The 25,966-nt window shown below is 35.8% G+C and overlaps 3 protein-coding genes across 4 annotated transcripts; 2 read left to right on the top strand and 1 right to left on the bottom strand.

Moving 5' to 3' along the window:
• The first annotated feature begins 115 nt into the window (after positions 1 to 115).
• rfesd (Rieske (Fe-S) domain containing) lies at positions 116 to 2,318 on the top strand. Its single transcript, XM_019071470.2, has 5 exons — positions 116 to 435; positions 1,029 to 1,065; positions 1,244 to 1,422; positions 1,618 to 1,652; positions 1,762 to 2,318. The coding sequence occupies exons 3-5, from the start codon at positions 1,272 to 1,274 to the stop codon at positions 2,071 to 2,073; spliced, it is 498 nt and encodes a 165-aa protein (XP_018927015.1). The 5' UTR covers positions 116 to 435; positions 1,029 to 1,065; positions 1,244 to 1,271; the 3' UTR covers positions 2,074 to 2,318.
• Positions 2,319 to 6,140: 3,822 nt separating this feature from the next.
• On the top strand, positions 6,141 to 24,167 carry rhobtb3 (Rho related BTB domain containing 3). Of its 2 annotated transcripts, none has more exons than XM_042748219.1 (12): positions 6,141 to 6,917; positions 7,998 to 8,238; positions 8,457 to 8,649; positions 10,920 to 11,077; positions 12,137 to 12,245; positions 14,352 to 14,738; positions 18,544 to 18,653; positions 18,829 to 18,931; positions 19,120 to 19,293; positions 21,750 to 21,916; positions 22,988 to 23,084; positions 23,613 to 24,167. In XM_042748219.1, coding segments are annotated over exons 1-12 (1,860 nt in total). In that variant the 5' UTR covers positions 6,141 to 6,915; the 3' UTR covers positions 23,732 to 24,167. The 2 variants fall into 2 exon arrangements, with proteins under 2 accessions (XP_042604153.1, XP_042604152.1); XM_042748218.1 differs by lacking the exon at positions 6,141 to 6,917 and adding an exon at positions 7,858 to 7,918.
• glrx (glutaredoxin (thioltransferase)) lies at positions 23,408 to 25,823 on the bottom strand. The gene is made up of 3 exons (XM_019063011.2): positions 25,510 to 25,823; positions 25,038 to 25,153; positions 23,408 to 23,746 (listed from the first exon to the last, which is right to left on the bottom strand). The coding sequence occupies exons 1-2, from the start codon at positions 25,711 to 25,713 to the stop codon at positions 25,040 to 25,042; spliced, it is 318 nt and encodes a 105-aa protein (XP_018918556.1). The 5' UTR covers positions 25,714 to 25,823; the 3' UTR covers positions 23,408 to 23,746; positions 25,038 to 25,039.
• Positions 25,824 to 25,966: the final 143 nt, after the last annotated feature.

Genomic DNA, 25,966 nt, shown 5'->3' with positions numbered 1-25,966 from the left:
TAGGAGTAATTGATCGAAACACTTTATTGTTTGTTATGGTTATAATAACAGATAGTGTTATTTGATGAGCTGGACTTTGAATGTAAAAAAATGCATTTAATAGTTTTTTTTTTTTTTTTTTTTGGAATAAAATGATTACACGCAATCCTGAAAGACAGATGGGCAAATTACAATCATGGAACTTTATGAAACCTCCTTCTGATATCAGAGAAATCGCATGTATTAATGTGTCCGTTAGTGGTGTGTCATTCAGTTTTATTCATTGAACAAAGATAATGTTAAACGCACTGAGAGGGTCCTGATCTGAGGGGCTGATAGGGCTGAACGCAGCAGTCGGTGTGCTCGAGATAACGCCATCCTCTGCAGACTAGAACAAACTTAAACCATTCTTAACCTACGTTTCACTAGATTCACAGCGACCTGGAACAGGACAGGGTAACACTGCTTAAAATATTTGCTCAGCGATGTCCATTTATGTTGCTATGTAAAGTTAAAAGGCTAATTTAAAAAAATTTAATGAGTGAAAATATATTTTGATACATGTGTTAAATACTGGAGCATTTTGTTTTTAGTAAACTTATTTGATATGTGACAGAAGGCCTAGCTGGCCTGAGAAGGTGTAGCTGATTTATCTTAACATAATTGACTTTTTAGCATTATATTTGTAATTCTTGTCAAATAGAAAATGCTGTTTTATATACAATTATATAGGCTATTATTACATTTTAATTTTGTATATTTTATACTATTTGTAACTCGTTGGTTTATTCCCTCTAAAGTGTTGGTTTATATAATCTTATACAAACACTGGGTAACTGGACATATGAATGATATGACTTCTGTTTGAGGGACCAGAAACTAATTTTACAACATATATGTAAAGGTTATATGTGTGCATATATATACAATGCTGGTCCCCACTGACTTCCATATATGGAAAAATAAAAATACTATCAATGAAGTCAACGGGGACCAGAAACTGTTTGGTTAGCAACATTTTTCACAACAGCTTCTTTTGTGTTCAACAGAAGAAAGAAATTCATACAAGTTTGGAACAACTCGAGGGTGAGTAAATGATGACATTTTTTGGAATCTATCCCAATTTCTATCCCTTTAATTCCTACTAACATGTCTTACTTTCAAACAAACACCTGCTAATTTTAAGCTGAAGGACAAGCACATGTAACTTAAGCACCTTCATTTAAGTGGATGATATTCATAAAACATATTTATATTTTCACAGAAGACATAATTAAAACCACACTACATCCATGGATGAAAACAAGCCTCCTCGTATGTATTTTATTGGCAAGAAAGAAGATCTTGTTCAGGCCAAGAGAATGAATGTGACTCTAGATGGAAGAGACATTCTTATTATATATCATCAAAGAACTTTCTATGCAATGGACCTGCAGTGTTACCGTGAGTAGCATGAAAAGCATCTTTGCTTATTTCTCTGCACTAGAGGGAGACAAAGTAGCAGATTTAGCACTGTAACATTGCTGTTGCGGATGTGTGCCAAGTCCAATTCCAGAGGCAAAAGCCCAGAATCAAAAAGGCATTTGCTCGAGTCAGCTTAGTCCATATGTTTGCTAATGACCCTTTTTTTTTTTACAGATGCCGGCAGTAGTTTAGAGCCCGGAGATATTGAGGTAAAGCCATTTTTGCTGAAGTAGAACTCATTCAGTGATCCATAAATGCACTTGACACACATTGTTACCTCTCATGTGAACTCTGACCCGTTTAATGTTTCATGCACAGGAAATCAACAGCAAGCTCTGTATTGTGTGCCCAAAGCACAAATATAAGATCACTCTGGCTGAAGGTGAGGGGTTATACAAGGCCACCAACCCCAGAGAAAAAGTCCCTACTCCACGGTGGTATTCCAAAGGCATAAAGCAAAGAGTGCACAAAGTGACAGAAGTAGACGAAGACATCTTTGTGACGTTGTCCAGCTGCCCCGGGTGGATTGAGTCAGACTATTATCAGAGTGAGAAGGGCAGGGAAGAACTGAGAAAAGCACAGGAGTCGGAGAATGGAGAAGAAGACGTGAATGCAGATGAAGACGTTTAGCAACAGTGAGACGAGAGCTTCAGGGATCCTAAGGGAACCGCATATATTAAGATTGATGATTTCAGAGTCAGTCGGCATGAATAAAACTGCGATTTGACATCATGAATCAAAATAAAATCACAGCCCTTTTTTGTGACAGTGCCAGGATCTCGCTACATCTCCATGATTCACAGTGATGCCTGTCTTTCAGCTCAATTTATTAGGTCTTGCAAAAATAAAATCCTAATATCTGAAAAAATCTTAAAAATGTGCATTCTTTAAAAAAAGATACATTTTAGAAAAAAAAAAAAAAATATATATATATATATATAATTTATTTTTATTTTTTTTACATTTTCACTAATTTATAAGTGAGCTAATAAAGACATTGATATGTCTCCAATAATGTTTACTTTTGCATACATTTCCATTACATACCAAGTTGATTCTTGCCCAACATTTAACTTGGCATTCGATTATTATTTCATAGATGAAATTTTCTGAAGAGAGACAGTGACCATCAACTTCAAGCATATAGCAGAAAGAGTACATGGAAAAGTGCCAGATATTAGACAGTTGTGGCATACATCATATTTCTTTTTCAGATTATAAATCATTTGATTTGTTTGGCTCCTGTGTGCGTGAGAAATCCATCAAAATTGTGTAATTATATGAGAGCAAGATTATTTGATGAATGGAAAGTTCAAAAGACGCATGTATTTAAAAAAGTTGCATTATAATTGTCTTTACTGCCACATTTATCAATTTAATCCGTTCTTGCTGAATAAAAGTATTAATTTCCTTTAAACAAATTACTGAACCCAAACTTTTGAATGGTATTTATTAATTTGTCATGAAATAAGGTCCTAATCAGTTGTTGTGATAATTTTGTGACTGCAGTGTGCTGAGTATGTGAAATTTATAAAACGATCCAGAATTATTGATTATGAATCTATTTAGCTGAGAGTAGAATCTCTCAAACGGTGCATGCTTGTTTAACCCTGGTTTACCTCTTACACTTGGAACAAAGAAAGGACAAGAAAATATTTTGATAAGCATCTTGACTTAATGTGCGAACTAGATATCCATTTATACCTTCCCTTCCTACACTGCAGTACAGAAAGCTCCCAAAGCTCAACAGTACAGTTACTGCAATGTAATATCCTCCTTAAACAGGGTCTGTTTTCATTTAATGGTTCTAAATGGACTGTTATTCTCATTCACAATGAGGAATAATCTGTATTAGCTAGTGTTTAGAAGTTAGACTTCCCTGTAGAGTGGTTGTGATCCCTAGGCCAAGAATGTACACGAGGGGCACGTGATTGTGCACTGGAGTAGAAATAAGATTCTGCATGGCAGATGACCTACAGTAACCCATCCTGCCCTTTAAAAACAAATGTTCTGAATGGTACGCCAACCAAGCAGCCCTAAAATAGCATATACACCTCTCAGCAGCGCTTGTAAAAAGTGCCTGTTTTATTATTTATTCCAGCCTGTAGACAAACAGAAATAGTTTCTTTTAGCCTGTAGAACAAAAAGGACTGGAAGGAGAAATCATAACACAGTCCTAAATCTTGAAAAAGAATTCTTCTGATTTGCAAAAAAATAAAAAAAAGCCTAATAATATTTCCTAGTTTGATGATGCTGAGTACAAAAATATCAGTCGAAATTTACATCATGTGCATTGTTTTTTGTTCCAGAAAATTATGATTGTTCAAATAATAATCAGAATGCACTTTAAAGCAACTGTATTTATTATTTATTTTTGCGACTTTGGAGACACCTTCAGTTAAGTGAGCTGAATTAATTGTCATAAATATTCTGTTGTAATTACAAGTATTCTAACTTTTCTTCTCTGAATTCTGAGTTTACAACTTGCAGTTCTGTTTTTTTTTTTTTTTTTTTTTTTTGCTGCCACTGAATTAAAAATAAAAAAAGGAAATTGAGACTTTTTATCTCACAATTTTGACTTAATTCTTGCAATTGTTAATTTATATCTCACAATTCTAAAGAAAAGACAGAATTTTTCAGAAAAAAAACGAGATAAACTCATAATTACAAGAAAAAACTCAACTAAAGAATAAAAAAAATCACAATTACTTTGGTTTTATTTTTTAATCCCGTGGCAGAAACAAGCTTCCATATAATTCTAACCTTAAAATGTAAGATTAGGCATAAAATAATGTCTTCAGAATCATTAATTCATACGAAAAAAAAAAAATCACCTGAGAAATTGAACAAATAGTTGTAATGGCTGCAGTTTTTCTGGAAAAAAAATAATATTTTGTGAGAAAATATGATGGGACAGAGCAAAACAGCCACTGTTTTTGGAATCAACACCCCAAAAGTATTGGATTCCATTCAACAAATATTATTCAGGGCAGCATAATGAGTAAATTGTGGAAGCTGGGAATAGGCCTACTATATTTGAAGTATATCCCACTGGGCTAGTAATACAAAATAACAACACTTCTATACTCATATCCCAGAATCCAGTAGTCTTCCTGAGTATAATGATTAAAGCTTGTCTTTGCGTTAGACGATGGGAGCGGGATTATATTAGACCTGTTGTATGGATAAAAAGCTTGTTATAGTAGAATTAAAATAATCAGGATAGCATGACTGACGGAAATAAGATGGAATGCAAGCTTTGATTTGCTACGGCTCAGGAGAGATGATGCTATTTTGGTGATCTCAGAGGAGGATCTGAAGGGTGCTGAGGCTTTTTGATGTCATATTGTGGCAAAAAAGGCAAATTAAAATATACACAACATTTGGCTAAAAATAGAACTGTCAGAGTTACTGAAGTAATAGTTTGTTTACGAATGGCTTGTTAGGATAGAATAGGTTTGAGTGCAAAGAATAATTACTAATTACCTGAGATGAAGAGAACGAACAACAAAACAGGTTTTATTTCTTGCAGATTAGGTTATTGGGTCAAATGCTATTTTTAAACAGCACTTTCAGCGTCAATACATTGCCTCAAGCAGACTGACTCTAAATTTATTACACCTTTGTACTACACCAGTGGCTCACTATAGGGGGCCTCAGTAAACGAAAGATGTTTTAAAAGATTAAAAAGAAAATCATTGCTACAAACAAACCAAATGCATTTATTCCACTATTCAGAGATACCTACTCATTTCTACATCTGTATATAATTTCCATTTCATTATTGTTAATAATAATAATAGTAAGAATTGTTTATGTATATGTATATGTATATGTATATGTATATGTATATGTATGTGTGTGTGTGTGTGTGTGTGTGTGTGTGTGTGTATATACACATACACAAAATATTGTTTTGGTCAGTAAGTTTTTTTATTTAAAATTGTTTTTTTTTTTCAGCAAGGATGTATCTATTAAATTGATTACAAGTGGCTGTAAAGACATTTGTAATAATAATAATAAATCTTTTTCAAATAAATACTGTAATTTCTATTCATCAAAGAGTCCCGAAAAAAATGTATAACGGTTTTCACAAAATTATTACAGTTTCAAAAACTCTTTTCAACATTTATAATAAAAAATATTTCCACCAAATCAGCATATTTGAATGATTTCTGAAGGATCTTGTGACACTGAAGACTAGTAATGAAGTAATGGCTGCTGAAAATTCAGCTTTACCATCACAGGAATAAATTACATTTTTTAAATATATTAAAATAGAAAACAGTATTTGAAATTATAATAATATTTCACAATGTTTTTTACTGCATTTTTGATTAAATAAATGCAGCCTTACTGATACTTTTTTCAAAAACATTAATAATTCTATATATAATATTATATTAAATTATACTGTATTAGCTTGACAGACAGTCTGAAAGAAAACAGCAACCTTCAGCTTAAATAATGCACAAATAAAGAGTCTAAACAATGTTTATTTGTTTATATCATGCAATAAATGCTATTACCACCTTTTATTAGAGGATCAGTGCCTTGAAAGCACATAATATAGAGGTACTAGTTGCGCATCATGCAGTGGTGTCAGCATGCAACATGTCTAATTATAAGTGCTTGTGAAATCAAAGCATAAATATTGTTATCTCACCCCCGAGGGCCTCTGGGTGCCCCCAGGGGCTCCTGCCACATCTCAGCTCTGGCATGGCGGTGGGCTCTTTTGACTTTGGCTAGGGTACCGAAGGAGGCTCCCAGGGGCCCAAAGCTGATGTGTTTTGCATCAGCGAGCACCATATTCTTGAGAAAACCTGTCTGTGTAGTTGGTTTTGCTGTTGATTGAGCCTGCAGTGAGACTGCATTTTTATTTGTTGGGAATGACAGTCAAAGACTCTCTCGAATCACGTATTAATGACTGAAAGTGCCATTGGTTTGAACAGACAAGACAGCAGAGGCACAGCACTAACACGACCAGCCTGTGTGCGCAGCCGTGTGTGCGGTGTGGACAGCAAGTGTCCACGTCCCTCCGATCGTTTGCTGAGTCAGGAGGCAAACCCACTCGCGGTGCTCTTTTTTTGTTTTCCTCTATATTCTTATCTCATTGACCCATGAGCTTTGACGTTATGCTCAAGTGACGTCTGGTTTCAGGGCTCAGATCATGCGTCCCGGGAAGCGCCGGATCCCTGTTTTCGGTGGAGTATGAACTTGTTTCCTTTAGCGCAGGAGCCACTGGATCGTTTCTGTCTGGATGTGTGTGTTTACAGTCGGATCATTGCGCACCTGACACTCTTTCACTTCGCCAGCGCGTGTTTAATAAATGAACCGTTCGCTTTTTCATTCTGCTGAGGGATTGTACCGTGTTCGACCTTCATTGCGGAAAACAGCCGGAGACTGATGTGAAAGCCCCCAGCTGAAGTACGTGCTCCCCGAGCCTTGATCCAGCGGACGGTTGTTGTGATCATGTAAGTATGCATATGATTCTTCCTTTGCCATGACCGAAGCCCCTATAGCGCAAAATTGACAGTTATGCTACAGTAGCATGACATAAATATCAGTGCACTAACTGTTACTGGGCATTGACACATTGACATTTGCACGCATGCAATAATTATATATATATATATATATGTATCTATGTATGTATGTATATTATAGACCAATACTATGATAACATGTATACACACAAATATTGCATTATAACATGCATTGGCATACAAAATGTGCAATAGTAGCCTAATAATTACCATATAACTACAACAATTACAGGCTAACAAAATATATACAGAGTTAACAGTCCAAAAGGGGGTAGATAGCATAATACATTTAGGGCTCTTAACTGCAAATGTCTTTGTATTTTGTCCTGGACACTGAATATGAAAACTGGCTTAAAAAATAGAATATTTTACCATAAAAAACGTATTGTCTTACTATAGCCTACATTTTAAAATTAAATTAGAATTTTTTTCATTTGCTTATTTAAATAATTATTTAACAGCATATATATATATATATATATATATATATATATATATATATAATTCATATACAGGGTGTGGTATATAATCAGTGAGGTAACTTACAGTTAACAGGTTTTTACTGTTATATATAGATTTGTCATCGGTGGTTGCTAGAAAATCATAGTAAAATACGGCCTGTATATTTTTCACTGATAATCATTTAGTGATATTATGTTAATATACAAATCTACTTGAAGGTAATTCATTGTTTTAACTTGCAAAAAAAAAAAAAAAGCAACAACAAAAAAACTAATTTGACAGTATTTTATTGTAAAATTACAAATTATACAGTGTTGAACCAGTTACAGTACTTCACTGTATATGGAAGAGTAACTTACAGTTAAGCAATCAACAGGCTTTTAACTGTTGCATTTTTTAAATTTTCTTCCATAAAAATTACAAACATTTTTCAGTGCAGAGAGAGTTGAGGACTGTGTGTAAATGCTGTTAGCTGTGATTGCTTATATAAAGACAACCGTTTGGATTGTAATTGTAAACTGCTAAAGGCTTTTCTATGTCCCACAGGTCTGTCCACATAGTGGCCCTGGGTAGCGAGTGTCCTGGGGGCGTCGGGCCTGGGGACGAGACGACTGGCCCAGGACAGATCCAAGGTGGCTTGTTGTGGAGTTACCTAGGCCATGGAGCTCGGGAATTGGATCCAAACTCGGTCACACCTTCAAGGCATCCCTTGAACCCTGCGTTTATGGAGTACCAGTCTAGAGTGTTCGGGGATGTCAGAGTGATGGTGCGGGATTGTCCCAGTTGGGTGAGTAACAGCGTGAATGAGAGAGGGATGATGGGATTCTAAAGCAGGATTAGGGTTTCTGCAGACTCTGGGAAGGGAGTTGTTTCCACCTGATTGGAGGACTAAGAGGAATTTAGCTATGGCAGTGATATCCATAAGCTGATTGGTGGAACAGATTCTGAGCTACTGAGATATGCCCTTATAAACATCACAGGTTAAAACCTTTATTTTAATGGCAGGACCTTTTGGACAGCGACTGGGCGAGCGTCCGGAGCATTTTGGAGCAGGCCGACATTGTGGTCATTAAGTACTCGGTCAATGACAAACTGGCCTTTCAGCAGGTCCGAAACGTCTACGCCCCAAGACTTCGCCCTCTTCTTCGACACTGGGGTGTTCCTGTGATTCTGGTAGCCGTGGGGGCGAGGCTAAATGGTGAGATGCGATTGGCTGTTTCTGTTTTGCATTTGTTTAGAGTTCATTTGTAGTATTTTTCTCCATTATGAAGTTTTAAAGAAAAACAAATGACTGTCGGCCTTTTGTAATGCAGACTTGGGAGATAATGGACTTAATGGAAACAATTTAACTAAACTCTGGTTAAAAATTGCCTAATGGTTTTGCTTATGGAATGTGTGCTTAAGTACTGTAAGCAGAGGAAATAATGTCACGTACTAATGATAATTAGGATTATGCATAATTTAATCTTAAATACCTCATGTCAATCAAAGCATTAGACAGTAAAATTGACTTTTAAACTTTCCTGAAATGACAGAGCAGCATTCACGTAATTGAAATAAATGAATCATATGGAACTGTGGTGTTGAACTAGTTAACCATTAATGATCTTCAAAAGCAACACAGCATATGAGAAGCTTCTGACTTCAAGGAAAAAGAAGAAGTCTGATCGAGCCGAGATTTGGAGTTCTTTTGATGTGCTGAATGCGGTTGCGCCGTAAGCGTTTGTTGAATATGTTCATTTATAGACTCAAAGCACTTAGACCACAGATTTGGCTCCATTCGCTATAAAAGCGGCAGCTCTGTGCTCACAGTGTGACCTTTGAGATGTATAATTCATCAAGATGTGATTCCATCCAGCTACATCATTTATCCCTGAAGGATAATGGAGGAGAAACGAACACGATGGGTTTGTTTAAGACTTGCGGAAGATTCTTGAGCAGGTTTGAAGAAAAATGACTAATTAATTCAATCCTAAAAATGTAAAATTTAAATAAGTCATTTATATATATATATATATATATATATATATATATATATATATATATATATATATATATATATATAAATCCTACTAAAAGACATATATTTTACTTGTTTTTATTTGAAATATTTTGTTTATTTGCATGTGGTTATTAGAGAATGGCGAAAATGTGAACGTGCTGTTAAATTATTGAAAAATTTGGCTAAATTCTTAGGTGGTATCTCAAGTCAAAATGTTATCAGCTGACAAAAAACTGGGAATCCCTGCTGTAAACTGTAAATTCAGTCAATTGGAAATGTAATATGCCACAAACAATGTAGAATGTGTTATTCACACAGTTTATGGAATAGTCTACTCAAATTTAATATTCTGCCATCATTTACTCAACCTCATGTCATTCCAAACCTGCATGACTGTCTGCAGCTTCCTTTACAGTACATACATTCAAAAAAATTAGTTTATAAACAGACTGATGACAAGCCATTATATAAACACTGCATTCGATCTGACTGAGCTAGATCTGAATAAAATTTTGATTGAAAGAGGTCAAAATATCCTGTAATAATTCGACCAACATTATGCACGTAAACGTTTTAATCTTTTCTCAAATGCATTCAAAAGTACCTTGCACAGTGCTATATGCTGCTCGCATGTTACCATCTGGTTTAACATAATGTCCATGCTAATGAGTTTGTGTCATGAGAATTGTGCTGTATTTCATGTTGTTTTGCCTGGAGGGACACGAGGTGCATCTTTTTCCATTTTCTCCGGGCTTTTTCTTTTATTGGCTACAGTGATTCATTCCTCTTCCTGCCTGTGCCCTCTTCACGTCTCTTTCTTCCACTCTTCCATTCTCACTCCATCTCTCTCTCTCTCCATTTAGCTCTCTTTTCTTGCTATCTTTTTACGTGGTCTTCTGTTCCCTGAGGCATTCGCCCTACTGGCCGGGCCAGCTCCTCCTAACACACACACACATACACACATTGTTTTTATCCAGCTATCCCTGCTCTCTCATTCTGTCACTGCCACTCTCTCTCCACCCGTCTGCACACAAACGTACTGATGTTTAAATTTACACTGGTATAAACTTGAGCTGGCATGCACTGTTACATAATAAAGGCTCAGATTTTGTTGCTCCATATGTCTGCCTGTTGACATCTCTCTGAATGTTATGTACTCTCTGTCGGTATGAGTCATGTTTTATTTTGCCCCTTGCTCTACAAATGTCATTTGTATGTGCATCAGTAATACGTTTGCATATGCATATACACTTTAAAATTGGCATGTGTGGTTCCATAGGACCTTTCTATTGCATAAAAAAAAAAGTTCTTGAGATTACTAAAATGTTTTTTACTCTAAGAAAAATATGGTTCTTTTAAGAACTATTCAGTGGATGGATCAATGGATCTTCTATGGCATCACTGTGAAAAATGCCTTTTTAAGAGTGCATCACATTTTTATTGTTTCCCTCTGTCACCTTCCACAGATGATGGCCCACCGTGCACATGTCCCCTGTGTGCGTCCGACTGGAGCAGCTGTGTGCCCCACAGTGAGGGACTCCAGCTGTCCAGGGACCTGGGGGCCACTTACCTGGAGCTGCCCTCTCTAAACAACTTTTTTGTGGGTCGTTACTTTGGCAGTGTGGTAAGTGTCTCTTCGTCTCTTAATCATTGTTAAGAAGTCTCATTAGTATGCAGAAGAACTGTACTTGTGGTTTAGCGGTTCCGGGCTGGTGGCCATAGGGTTGGAGGTTCAAACCCGGTAAGGGGTCATTTATAAACTCCATGCCTCGGGTGAAATATAAAACCCATCCTTCACCACTGAGACCTTGAGCCCCGGTTGCTCCAGGGTGAGTGTAATAAGTGTACTGTAAGTTGTTTGGGATAAAATCGTCTGCTAAATGGCTAATTAGAATTTAAACTTTAAAGCGTTAAAGCTCTTTTGACAGTATCTATCACATGCAATATGGAGACAGTAATTCTCTCATTCTTAAGCTTAACCACAACCATAAAACATATTTACAGAAATGCTCTGACAGTGGAAGTCTATGGGGCAAGGAATTCTGGAAGGAACCTTTAAAGGGTTAAATTAGTGGTAGACGAATAAAATATGGGGAGAAAATATCCAATATTGGTCAATATATATCTGTAATTGGCCAATACTGATATATATCAGCTGATAACAAGTATGGTTTAAGTGTACTAATGATACTAATGCCACCAAGTAAGATGTGCACAAAATTGCTGAATTAAAATCAACACTTATTTTACACAATATTTTATTGAAGTCTTTTTTATAAAAGCTGTGCTTTAATATGATTTCCTTTTTGTTTTCTGGTGGTCTCAGCTTAATTTTCATAGTTATATGAAAACAGAAAATGTACACTATCCATTGACATGGCTGTTTGTGGTTTTGAAACTCACACTAGGCAAAATACTTTTATTAATCTGCCAATCTTGCTCCATAGATTTACTTTGCAAGTGTCAATAACTGTAACTGTGATTGTTATTATAAAAATATGATTAAATTTTGTTTAAAAAGTTGTCCTTTTAAGGGTATAGTGACAAGCTGTTGTAACCCTAAAGACACAATTTTGACACATTATTTCTAACTTGCTGCAAATATTCCACCATATTTGGTGTCGATGTGATTTGTGGTGTACTTGGATGTTATTTATACGCTTGCCTTTGAATCTTCACACAGCTGGAATACTTCATGATTCAGTGTCTGAAGCAGAAAGCCAAAGAACGGCCAGACAAACGGCGGGGTCACAGGATTAACGAGCCCCGTCCCCCTCATTTGGACCAGCCAGGTTAGTGGCTGATGAGATTTTCCCTCATTATTAAGTCAGTGATGTGTCGGGTGAAATAGACCTCCCAAAAAGATCGTTGTGCATCTTTTGACTTTTCCGCTTCCTTTCAAACCTGTCTAATTTAGGCTAATCTCACTAATAACTACTTGCAATTTGCCGGGCATCTTATCTTAATCTCTGCAAAGCGGTCGGGCTGCAAAATATGCACAAAATGGCAATATTCATCAGTAACTGAGTCAATGAACTCGTCTGCCATTTAGATAAAAGGATTGTCTGCTAAAGGCTAGAAGTATTCTGCACAAGATGAGCACTGCTATGAGCACTTACACTTAGAACGAGAAGCCAAAGCTTTCTGTAGTTTGTTGGTGTGGCTCCAGCACTACTTAGGCTCTTTTTATAGAGTACAGCCCGTAAAATATGTAGGGTATTGAATGCTGGGAAACCGTTGGTGTGGCCTCAAATGAATGGTTATAGAGTGCATAAAGAACAGCAGTAATGTATGAGAAATGTGCCTATAATACAGACATGATGAACAAACAAAATCTGTTTGTTGTGCTTGTTCTATTTCTTTTTAACGTCTGGCATTATTGTGGCCTTCCTATTCGCCTCCTTGTTTGGAATTTGCTTTAACGTCACTTTTGTTGTTGTTCCTGTCTTATTTCCGTATCCCTTACTCATCCCGTCTCATCTGCTTTGCTTGTCTCATCATTGTCTTTCTCCACCTTGCTCCCTTCACACTAAAAAATTCCTTACCCACCATCCTCCTCTGCTGAGCTCACTCTGTTTCTCCCTTTCTCTTACCCATTTCTTTTATCTTCCTCTCCCTCACATACTTTTGTTCTTCCAGAAGTTCTTTAACATTCCCTACAGGAAACAATAATCACAGATTAGATCTTTTTAATATCACAGTTGTTTCACCTAGACAGCATCGAAATTAAAAGTGAAAAAGTGATGTGACATACGGCCAAATATGGTGACCCATACTCAGAATTCATGCTCTGCATTTAACCCATCCAAAGTGCACACACACAGCAGTGAACACACACACTGTGAACACACACCCGGAGCAGTGGGCAGCCATTTATGCTGCGGCACTCGGGGAGCAGTTGGGGGTTGGGTGCCTTGCTCAAGGGCACCTCAGTCGTGGTATTGCCGGCCCGAGACTCGAACCCACAACCTTAGGGTTAGGAGTCAAACTCTCTAACCATTAGGCAATGACTTCCCCCTTAAATAGAGCAGCTGTCACAAATATTGAACACATGCAAGGACGCATACTTTGAAAATACACTGGAAATAGAGATTTCAATTTATTTACTTGTTTCAGCATACTATGATTTGGGATTTGAGAATATTTGAATTCTAACTTGAATGTAAGGAAGTATCACTTTAATTTTTTACTAGAAATACATAAATGTTTGAAAAAAAAAAGATGCACTGGAAATTATATGGCATCCAAGAAATTAGATATTAAAACAAGAAATTAATAATTGTATTCACTGAGGACGCATTAAGTTAATCAAAAGTGTCAATAAAAACATTAAACAAATAAATGTTATTTTTTAAAATGCTCTACTTTTGAACTTTCATTAATCAAAGAATCTTGAAAACAATGTATCACCATTTCCACAATAATGTATTAAGAAGCACAGCTGTTTTTAACATTGATAATAATAAGAAATGACCATATAAAGTTTCAAATCAGGATATTAGAATGATTTCTGAAGGATCATGTGACACCGAAGACTAGAGTAATGCTTCTAAAATTCAGTTTTGCCATCATAGGAATAAATTACATTTTAAAAAAGACTAAAATAGAAAAGTTATTTTAATTTGCAATAATATTTTACATTATAACAGGTTATCACAAAGTCAAATTTCAATTTTAACTCACTTTTCACTTTATTCATTTGATAGCTCTGTATTCTTACTCCATGTCAACAATTGTCAATTTTTTTGACTTTTGAATGGTATTACATCAGACATCAAATCTATGAATTTTATAAACATAACAAACACAAACAATAACCACACTTAGCCACAAAAACCAAAAACATAAATAAAAAAACCTACAAAACTGTCCTATAACATCCCATCCATGTCTTTCAGCACGTCTCCCCTCAGTGAGAGTGGAGGAATCTTCCTTCTCTCAGGACTTGCAGTGGCTCCTTGAACGCGGCGTTCAATTCGCAGACGTGGCGTTCTATGCCGGGGACTCTGGGAAGGAGCTGGGCTGGGCGCACGCGTCCATTCTGTGTGCCGTCAGCCCATACTTCAGACAGCTGCTGGTGGGACGGCAGGCCTGGGAAAGGCCCGTTTCACGCTGCACCTGCAGGGACAGAGACGGCCCCCACTCACTTTTGTCCACCTGGGACGGAGGCATAGATGATCTACCCAGAGCAGACGGACACCCTCCCGGACACCTTTCACGGCTGGTTGTGAAGGACCCGCTGCTCTGTTTATGCCTGTGGGAGACGTTAATGTTTCTTTACAGAGGTGAGAGAGAACGTGCTCTGCTTGCAATATTGCGGCTGATGTTGTTCAAGGCAACTGCTGTTGGATAAAGGGCACAATATATTGACGTTTATGGCTTTTTTTTTCTCCATAAGAAAGAAAAATCACAGATGACAACTTTAGCAAATCAGCCATTTCTTTAAGACAAAAATTTGATTAAACAGATAACAACTGGAGACCTTTACTTGTGCAGAGTAATCATATAAAACATTTGTAATATTTTTTTAAAAATAAATTTTACATTTTTATGTATTTTATTTTTTAAATATATTTAATTGCTGAGAACCTGATTCTCGAGCTGTGAATAATTATATAATAAATTTTTATATTTTAAATACATTTTAAGTATTTATTTTCTTTACTGATAACCTAATTCTCCTGAGCTATGAAAAAACGCTGCCAATCATATAAAACATTTATATTTTAAATAAATGTTAAATATTTATTTGTATTTTATTTTATTTACTGAGAACCTAATTCTCTTGAGCTATGAAAAAAGATGCTATTAGTCTTATAACAAGTTTTAATATTTTAAATAAATTTTAAATATTTATTTAATATAAAAATATTCTAAAATGCTCTTAATCATTTAAAAATATTCTAAATACATTTTATTTGTTTTGTGTTATTTTATCTTATTTATTTTACTGAAAATCCAAGTCTCCTTAACTATGAAAGAGCAAATTTCCTCTAGGTAGAGCTTCGTTTATTGCTGAAATGCCGGCAGCATTTCTTTTTCCATGAAGAATCCTGTCACAACCGTAAATATGAAGCGAGATTAGCATGACTGAAGGAAACTTTGAAAATGCTTTCTCAGTTCTGCTGGTTTAGGCGTCTCAACTGAGTTACGGTTGAAATGTTTCTCTCCCATTCACTGCCTTATACAATAAAGAATTATAAATGAAAGTATCATAATCAAAATTAAAATTGCTTGGAGGCTGTTTTTTTTTTTTTGTGTCTAAGGCCTGGTTGATTTATGGTTTTACATGTGCATGTATGATGGCTGTCCACTCTATGAGACCCTGGAGCTTTGGGGCTGATTACCATGCATGGGAGGTCAGAGAGATCTGTGTGTGTGTATGTGTGTGTGTGTGTGTGTGTGTGTATGCATATGAGGCAACATAAGAGAGAAAAACCAGAAGATATGATATACAATATTTGTGCATCTATAAAATTATGATTATGGTAAGTGCTGAATTTAAAAAAAAACTCTCAGTAACATGTCATGTTATACTTTACCACAAAATTTATCTTAATTTAAAAATCTATCTATTTGCTTTCTTGCTTCCATTGTGACATTATGGCAATTAAGGATTTATGGTATACCATAATGCAATAAATAAATAATTATCATTTAAACTGTAAAATATTTATATTATTTGTAACTGGCATTATTTTATGCTGATTTAAAATTAATTGTATTATAGTAATTTACAGTACTCAAAAAAAAAAAAATCTAAAAAACGAACAAAAAACCTACAGACGCCTTACAGTAATTATTGCGCTTAGTAATTAGTATGGCAAACATCTCTTCTATATATGTATATATATATATATATATATACTTACTATATATATATATATATATATCTATATATATATATATATATATATATATATATATATATTAATATATATATACTATATATATATTCGTACTATACACACACACACACAATACAATTATTGCATACAATAATACTGACACCTAGTGGTTTGAAAGCAGCATCATGCAAATTTTTCTGTTACTGATGCTGCTGTTGAAATGCACTATTCAAATCAGCCATGTTTAATATATTCTGAGCTGAAGTACCTTATTATAATGGGGTTACCAGATAAAGTAGTATTCAGCTGGTCACGTGATCTTAACATGATGGCCCAAGTAAAATACCTAAACGGGTACTTTTAATTGCAAGTTTAACTCTTTTTAATGAGGGAAAGTCACTTTGAAATGTCATGACAATAAAGTCAGAGCATTTCCTTTATGCAAACAATGCATTTATTTTGATTTTGGGGTGAAGTGTGTCCTGGACATGCTTTTCATGACATTCACCCAAGTACACAATTTTGATTCTATGCTTGTATTAGCCCGCCACAATATTCCTCATAAACTGGGAATATTACCTCCCGTTCCCTATTCTTTGGGAGCTCTGATGCAAAATGGAGGCTGGAAGGATGGACATGCATCTCAATCAGGTGTTCAGAAGAGGCTTTAACAGTCAAGGAAACAGGAATGGATATTATAGACTCATTTATCAGAGTGAGGCCATGCTCACAAGGTGAGAAGGTGAGCCCCATACTGATGAGATCATCACACCCTGCTGCTGATATATAGCGTGATTTTTCCAGAGGCCAATTTCCTCCCATGAACCAAGGACGGTCGTTACATTAACGGAAATGATGCGCGGAAACTCATTGTGCGTGGTTTCTTCGGATCAAATCCCGCTCGGGTAGTGTCTAGACAGATTTACGAATGAGGCTGAGTTAATATTAAATCAGCTCAACTGTGACGGATGAACATTTTTATGTGACAGAACAGTGGAAACTATGTCTTTACTATGAAATAACACCAGTTAAAAATTGGTTTTATTTTCTTAGCTGTCACCAAGAATACTTGATTCTTGTGGAAAACAGCTGTTCCACCACCTTATTTGTGGCTTCTGGTATCCTGGTATAGTTAATGGAGAAGAGAAAGCTGAGAAAAGGCTCACATAACCTTGTTTTTAAAGTTGTAACTGAATCCCCCAGCCCTGTACTCTGGGTTCTTTATTGGCTTTGATGGTTCCATGAAGAACTTTTAACATTCATGGAATCTTTTCCTTCCACAAAAGGTTCTTTAGATTTTTAAGATATTCTTCATGTGGTTCTTTTATAAGGAATAGTTCACTCAATTAATTACTTACCCTCATGTCGTTCATTTTCAGAACCCAAGTTAAGATATTTTTGATGAAATCTGGGAGCTTTCTGACCCTACGTAGACAGCAATGCAACTGACACGTTCAAGGCCCAGAAAGGTAGTAAGGACATCATTAAAATAGTTCATGTGACATCAGTGTCTCAACCTTAATTTTCTGAAGCTATGAGGATACTTTTTTGTGCACAATGAAAACAAAAATAATGACTTTATTAAACTATTTCTTCTCTTCAGTGTCCGTCTCAATGCGCATTGTGGATTCCTCTGCCTATAAACAAGGTGCAGCCTATCCAGGTTCTAAGTAAGAATGCCAGCTCCTTGTGTTATGGTACTCTCATGAACATGCAGCGAAGACTGACACAGAAGAGAAGAAATTGTTGAATAAATTTGTTATTTTACTTTTCTTTGTGCACAAAAAGTATTACTGTTGAATTACTGATGTCTCATGGACTATTTTACCAATTGCGTTGCTGTCCATGCAGGGTCAGAAAGCTCTCGGATTTCATCAAAAATATCTTAATTTATGTTCCGAATATGAACAAAGGTCTTATGGGTTTGGAAGGACATGAGGGTGAGTAATTAATGACACAATTTAAATTTTTGGGTGAACTATCCCTTTAAGAACAGTACACTGAAAGGTTAGGGAGCCCAGAATGGTTCTTCTATGGCATTGATTTGAAAACATTTGAAATCTTTATTTTTAAGAGTGTACCTCCACTGAGAGGTTGAACTGTTGGTTAAACTCCAGCAGATCTGAGCAGCCAGTGTAAAAGGTCGAGATTTACTCCGCGGTCAGCTGGACAGCCAGTTAATGCATGTGTGAGCAGGATGTTCATGGATCAGTGCGTGCTGGTAATGTGTATTTTTTCACAGGGGCCTGGGAATGGGAATACCTGGAGGAAGCTATTGCTGAAAAACTGAAGAACCCTTTGGCTGTAGCCCAGCTGATTGACAGGATACGCTCATTCGTTGGAAGAGAAAAGGTATCCGTCCGACAGACAGGAGGCGCTCTGATTATACAACAGAACTGGACTGTGCAAAGGTTTTTTCTAATGATTTGCATGGCTGACCTGATTTCTCAATTCTTAATGCTCACAGTACTAACAGTATTCAACGCCTCAGATTGTGTACTGCAGTGTCGATTCGTTCTGGTTGCAGGCCCCCAGGGAAACACCCACACCCCGCTCTCAACAAGGCCCTTTGACATTGGGAAGCCTCTTCAATTCCCCTCTATACTCTGATGTCATCTTCATGGTGCAAGGCAAGAGTCAATGCTAACCCTGCATGTGCATGTACACACACAGGCGCACACAATGGTGCATTGATTTAGAGAGCTCAAAGGTGGAAAGTACAAGGGAGGGGCTTGTGTTTGAGTCAGAGCTCCTCTGTAATGCTTGACTCCATGGGTTTAAGTGTGCTTTAAGAGGTCAGCTGTGCGTCTGCTTGCAGGAAGCGTGCTGCCAGCGCACAGAGCCGTGCTTGTGGCCCGCTGTGATGTTATGGCTGCCATGTTCAGTGGGAAATATGCAGAAGCACGAAGTCGTGTGGTGCCAATTCATGGAGTCTCGTCTGATACCTTTCTAGCTTTTCTGGAGTACCTCTACACTGACACCTGCTGTCCAGGTGAGAGTGTGGTTTTCAAGGATTTTAAAGCAGTAGTGTCCAAACCTGTTCCAGCTTACTAGAAACAAGTGTGTTGGAGCTGGTTGGCAGTATTGCCAAGTCTTAAGTTTTCCTGCGGAATTGGGCTACTTTAACACTGTTGCTGTGGGTTGTTTTCATGTCTGCCAGTTTATGCGACCCCAATAACATGGTATTTAGCCCCTAAAATGCGCATTTTACCAGGGGAATCCCACCACCAAAAAAATAAAAAATAAAATTGTATTTTACCCCCTCGAAACACAATTGGGTCAGTTTTGTTGTGAAAACCTGGCAACCCAGCTGGTTGGAGAAAAATCAGATGCAGGACTAGACAACCCTGCCTTAACCCTTATGCGGTCTTCGGGGTCTTTTTGACCCGCAAATGATGTTTGCTAAAAATAAGATTTTTTTTTTATCTTTGTCCAAATTCCATGATACTTTGTACAGTGGTCAACACTTTTTAAATCTACAAATAAAATAAAAAAATTGGAATGATGTCTTGTTTTTATGTTAGTGTGAAAAAAAAATCACACTTATGGTCTTTGGCAACAAAATGTAATTTTGTAACAATTTTTTTTTACTTTTACTCTGTTTATTAATGTTTTTACTCCACATTTATGCAGTTTTTTGAGGATTTATGATTTTAAATTTATATAAATGAAGAAATATTTTTTCAAATAGGTTTTTATACAAAAACAGGTTTTTATGTAAAATTCACTTTATAAAAGACCCACATTTCTAACTTTCATTCATGGGGGCAACATGGATAATTTGACATGGTTTAGTGTAAGATTTTTGACCGTCTTTTGGAAAATGTAGTTTTAAAAATACCATAACCATGTCAAATTATCCATGTTACCCCCATGAATGAAAGTTAGAAATGAGGGTCTTTTATAAATTGAATTTTACATAAAAACCTGTTTTTGTATAAAAACCTATTTGAACAAATATTCCAAAAACTGCACACATGTGGAGTAAAAACATCAATAAACAGAGTAAAAATATTATTATTTTTAATAATTATTTTGTTACAAAATTACATTTTATTGCCTGGGGTCTCTAGAGACCCCAAAGACCAGAAGTGTACACCCCCTCACCCTCATGTCATTCCACAGCTTCTGTTGAATAAAATAAGAACTGTCCAAAACAACATCAGACCCCATTGCCTTTCACTGTATGGACAAAAACAAACATTTTTCTATTTTTTTTTTCTTTAGAACAAAATTAGGCTAACTATTCCTTTAAATGATTTTATAAAATAGATAGTTCTGGTCCTGGATGCTGATTGGTCAATAAAGTGTTTCAGGTGTGCTAAAATACACTATATGATTCAGAGGACTTAATTACAAAACTAATGTCATTTCCCAATGACAAATGTTCACGGTAATAACATTCAAGGATGAATTATCCCTTTAATTATTTTGTTACATAAAACATTTTTTTTATTGTTGCTTGGTTAGTTAATCAACCTACTTAAACGTTTGTGGCACAATGTGTGAAAATTTTTTTTTCAGGATGAATTATCCCTTTAATTATTTTGTTACATAAAACATTTTTTTTATTGAAAACATACACAACTGTTCAAACGCTTGAGGTCGATAAGATTTTTTAATGCTCACCAAAGCTGCAATTATTTGATTAAAAATACAGTAAAAACAGTAGTAGTAAATTTCAATATATTTTAATTATCATAATTTATTCCTGTGATGGCAAAGCAGCCATCACTTCTGTCATCAGTCTCACATGATCCTTCAAAAATCATTTTAATATTCTGATTTGCTGCTCAAGACACATTTCTTGTTAGTATCAACTACTTAAACGTTTTGTGGAAACTGTGAAACTTTTTTTTTCAGGATTACAATATAAAGTTTTTTAAAAGAACAGCATTTATTTGAAATAGAAATATTTTGTAACATTGTAAAGTTCTTATTTACTTTCAGTATCAGTATAATTTTTTCCAATAAATAAATAAAATAAAATAAAATAAAATAAAATAAAATAAAAGAGATCTTATTGACTACAAACTTTTAAACGGTATTGTAAGTTATTTATTTTTTAAAAAAAATTTATCTGATTAGGTAATAATATTAACATTTACAATATGAAGTGAGAATAAAGGGGTTCTTCTGTATGTTGTGCCTAACAGTGGCTTTTTACATTGACTGTATTGTGCATCATAATCCATATGTTTCAAATTAATGACATGTAATGATTCAGGTTGTATTTATCATTAAACAATGAAGGAAGGTTTAGCATGTCAGATTGTTTGACTCGTTCTGTCAATCAATGTGATGGATGCTTCCCCGTTCATATCAAGGACATTACACAACACTGTTGAGAGAATAGATGCAAATAGAGACTGAGCTTGATTGACAGAGAGTGAATATGAACTGAGGCTGATGGAGGTGACTGACAGTGCTGTGTGTCTGTGTGTTCAGCCAGTGTGCTGCAGGCCATGGCTGTGCTCGTCTGCGCAGAGATGTACCAGGTGAAACGGCTGCAGCACCTGTGTGAAGTGTGTGTCTGCGCGTATCTTCAGAGTATGCCCAGTCGAGAGCTAGCATCTACGGGCATCAGTGTGATTCGCTTACTGAAGAAAGCAAAGGTGAGTCTTTACATCTCTATATCAACAGGAGAGTGTTTGATGACCTTTTGTTTGATAAAGGTGTCACTTCATTGCTTTGAGTGCTTTGAACCCATAATATCACTATATTTTCACTATATACTAACGTAGTTAACATATTTATACCGCATATTGCCTATTTTTAATAATAGCATGTGAACCAGTAAGCAAAGATATGTTTCAAACTGTAAAATACACTACCGTTTAAATATTTGAGGTTATATGATCATATGCTCATCAATGCTGAATTAATTGGATCAAGTATACTGTAAAAACAGTAATATTGTAAAATATTATTCAAATTTAAAATACCCGTTTTCTATTTTAATACATTTAAAAAAAAAAAAAAAAATCCTTTAGATGGCAAAGCTGAATTTTCAGCATCATTACTTCAGTCCTCACTGTCACATGATCCTTCAGAAATCATAATATGCAGATTTGCTGCTTAAGAAACATTTTTTTATTATTATCAATGTTAAAAACAGTTGTGCTGCTTCATATTTTTGTGGAAATCATGTTTTTTTCAGTAATCTTTCATAAATAGAACGTTCAAAAGATTATTGTTAATCATTTTAATAATAAGTTTTGTCTTAAGATTGTCTAAGATTATTGTTATTTTAGCATTATTTATACAATATTGCTGTATTCATTAATATTTTTATATTTTCTTTTTTGTTTCAATTTTAGTTTTATTAATTTTGTAATGTAGTTTTGTCATTTTTGTCATTTATTTTTATTTAAGTTTTAGTTATACCTCAGCGGAAACTTATTTCAGGTAGTTGCCAAATAATTTCTAATTTTCATTCAAATTTCTCATCTATTATATATATTTTTTTCAATTATTGAAAATAATTTTTGATAGTTTTAGTTAACAGTAACAACATTGTATACTACACGTTTGATCAACTGTATTACGTCATAGGGTTTTTCCATGCCTATCAAAAATTTGCTTACAAATTTCTAAAAAAAACACCATCTGTGATACATCCAACATGTTTATTAGTCTCTAACGTTCTATCTGATCTCATGCTCACTCTCTATCTCTCTCATTAGTGTCACAACGCTGACCAGCTCTATGTCTGGCTCCTCCATTTCATTGCCAATAACTACCTGATCTTCAGTCATAAGCCTGACTTCCTGGAGCTATCAGGTGAGCCGTCCGCTTGACCACCTGGAAGGGATGTTCAAGCGCATTAGTACACATACACACACAATCATCTCTAAAGCCAGATCCCAACACCCTGAGGGCACTTCTAACAGCTGCTGCTGCACACAAGCTCATGCAAATCACTACCCGCTTCTGTCAAAGCTTCATTATGAAACACTGAGAGCAACTGTAAGGTCACTTTTGAAACAAATTAAATCGTCAGACCTAATTAGTATGTCCTGCATTTCCACACACACTTGGTGAATAAATAAAAGTGTCGCTTCATGAATGGTGTATCTGTGAGTCAATGAATAGAACGAGTAAACTTTGACAGGAAAATATTTTATTTTCAGGTTTTTTTAAGACTTCACATTTTTTTTATACACTCAGTGGGAGACAATTACATAATTTTAATTGAAGAACAAGGTAAAAAGAATCTGGTGGACGGATATTATGCTTTGTTTAAATGCACTGGCATTCAGCAGGAGGGAATGTTGAAGCAATATTTTCCTGTGCTGCTTTTTTTGACAGATGAGGAGCGTGAGCAGGTGGAGCGACTGCGCTGGCCCTCCAGAGGTTACCTACAGGAGCTCAGCGAGTACCAGCAACGCAGACGGCAGATCCGCAAGTCTCGCTGCAGCATCATGTGACCCCTTCTTGACGCCCTGCGGACCGAAAGGGAGGGCGAAAAACAGAGGATGCAAATTGGAGATTCATTTAAATACAGGATGAAAGAGACCTTAGTTTGACTCCTGGGTTAACGGTGGATTCTGATGTACTGTATTCACACAAACTTTGACCTCTGACCCTGTGATAGAAAGCAGACAGCTGTGAATTCTCACTATGCGCCGATGCTGTTCAATGTGGATAATTCTATACGAACAATTATGCCTGATTGGTGCAATAAACTTCCTCTGCGATGGATTAATCCCAAAGTGTTAAACAGGGTAGGGTCGATCTTATACTCTCTCCAGAGATTGATATGTTACTCTCATGGTCAGCCATGTTATTTCATGGTGAGATTTCTTTGTTTCTGAATTCAGTGGTTACTCCAGCAATATGACTTGAATAAATTTCAAATATTTATTTTTTTTTCCCCATGAGATTAATTTGAATTTGATGCAACTATTTTTGTAACATGTACATCTGAGATTTTTATTTCAACTAATAACATACAAAGTACGCATCTAGCATGTGGATCGCCTTTTAGTGCAGTCGGTTTGGTCGACGTAGAGCCGATTCTGGCTTTCTTTAGTCTAGTCCAGTTATGTTGACCCTCATCTCATGCTGAATAAAGACTTTTAGAAGGATGCATGTTCGTTTTGAGAGTCTGTGGCTTTAATCTAAATCTGTGATTCACAAGGGATGAGTTGTGACCTAAAAATGAATCACAGATCTGTTCCAACTAAGTCACTGATGTTGAGAAAAGCAATGATACTGAAGATGAAAACTATGTAGGATAACAGACAACATGAGCCAGACAGGGTTATTATTATAGTTAACTAAAATATAATACAATAAAAAAAAAACATATTTAAAAAAAAAACCCAATTTTTTATTTTAATGTAGTTCACCTTGATGAACTAAAATAACTAAAACACTGAAAAAAAAAGTCTACATAGACATAAAAATGTAATAAAATTTAAATAAAAACATATAGATATATACACACCACACAATTTCAGTCATACTAAAATAATATTGCATTTAAATTGTCGGTCAAATATGGTTTGTGCTGACCAAAATGTGTTTAGTGGCATGAATTACTGGCTGCTGAGAGAAAAAGCAGTTTCTTAATTACACTTCATCAACATTTCTTTGTACAATTTTGGGATGGTGGCCACTTGATGTCTAATGGAAAATCTATGCCCTGAGGCTAAACCAGTTTTGAACCTCTGATGTAATTGTTGTTTATATTGTTTTTAATATTTTATAAAGAAGGACTGTGAAGTATACCTTCACTGCAGAGATCCAATTGCCTGCAACATGCCCTCCAGTTTTCCAGAACGGTCCAGACCTTCGACATCACTTCCTCCTCCAATGCACTGTTCCCCTATGAAGACCCGAGGAACCTGCAAAGAATACATGGATGTAAATAAATGTAATAAATTACACTGCAAACGAATAAAGCATATGACTAACACGCAATGGGCAGGGCCAAAGTTGCTAGTCAAGCTATTGGTGACTCAGCATTTGTGTGAATAAGCGAGTAAAAAAAATCTGGCCATATTTACCAACATAATAATATATAATAATACTGAGGATGAACTTTAAGATTTTAAAAAAAAAAGTTTTGTTTGAAGTTAATACATTTAATTTATGTAACTGTGGTAGTGTGACGTAATGACTGACGGTCCGGTCTAAAAATAACAAAAATGTTATCACATATATGTTATATAAAACACCATTCAACAAGTAGCCTACTCACGGTGCGCGCGCCTGTGATCTGTTGCAGATACTCTTGTATGCTGCCCATGTCACTGCGTCCGCTGATGTCAATCAACTCTAAGTGTCCACTTTTGAATTTATACTTTGACAAAACATCCTTAGCGAGTACGCAGTAAGGACAGCTCGGCTTCAGAAACACAACTACTTTGTCACCCTTAATCTGCGCCTTAACAAATTCTGCCATTGCTCTTAACGTAGTTTAATAAGATGTTCACGACCCCAGGGAAGTAAAAACGAAACAGTTGTTTTTCCGGGCTTTGTGAGTCATGTAGTTCCCGTCGGTTCACACCCTTCAAAGGAGGGATTTAAACTAACCACACCTCGGAAAATGTTAAAATGGGTTGGAGGCACGACTGGTGTTTATGAACGAATCTTTTAAGAGAAACAAATCGTTCTCTTTCACCTTTGTTTAAGGTCTCTTGTGTGACAGCTTCCCT

The sequence above is a fragment of the Cyprinus carpio genome, chromosome B21 (genome assembly GCF_018340385.1).
Source record: "Cyprinus carpio isolate SPL01 chromosome B21, ASM1834038v1, whole genome shotgun sequence".
In the NCBI taxonomy this organism is placed as follows: domain Eukaryota; kingdom Metazoa; phylum Chordata; class Actinopteri; order Cypriniformes; family Cyprinidae; genus Cyprinus; species Cyprinus carpio.
The sequence above is the reverse complement of the archived record's forward strand: the minus strand, read 5'-3'. Positions and strand labels throughout refer to the sequence as shown.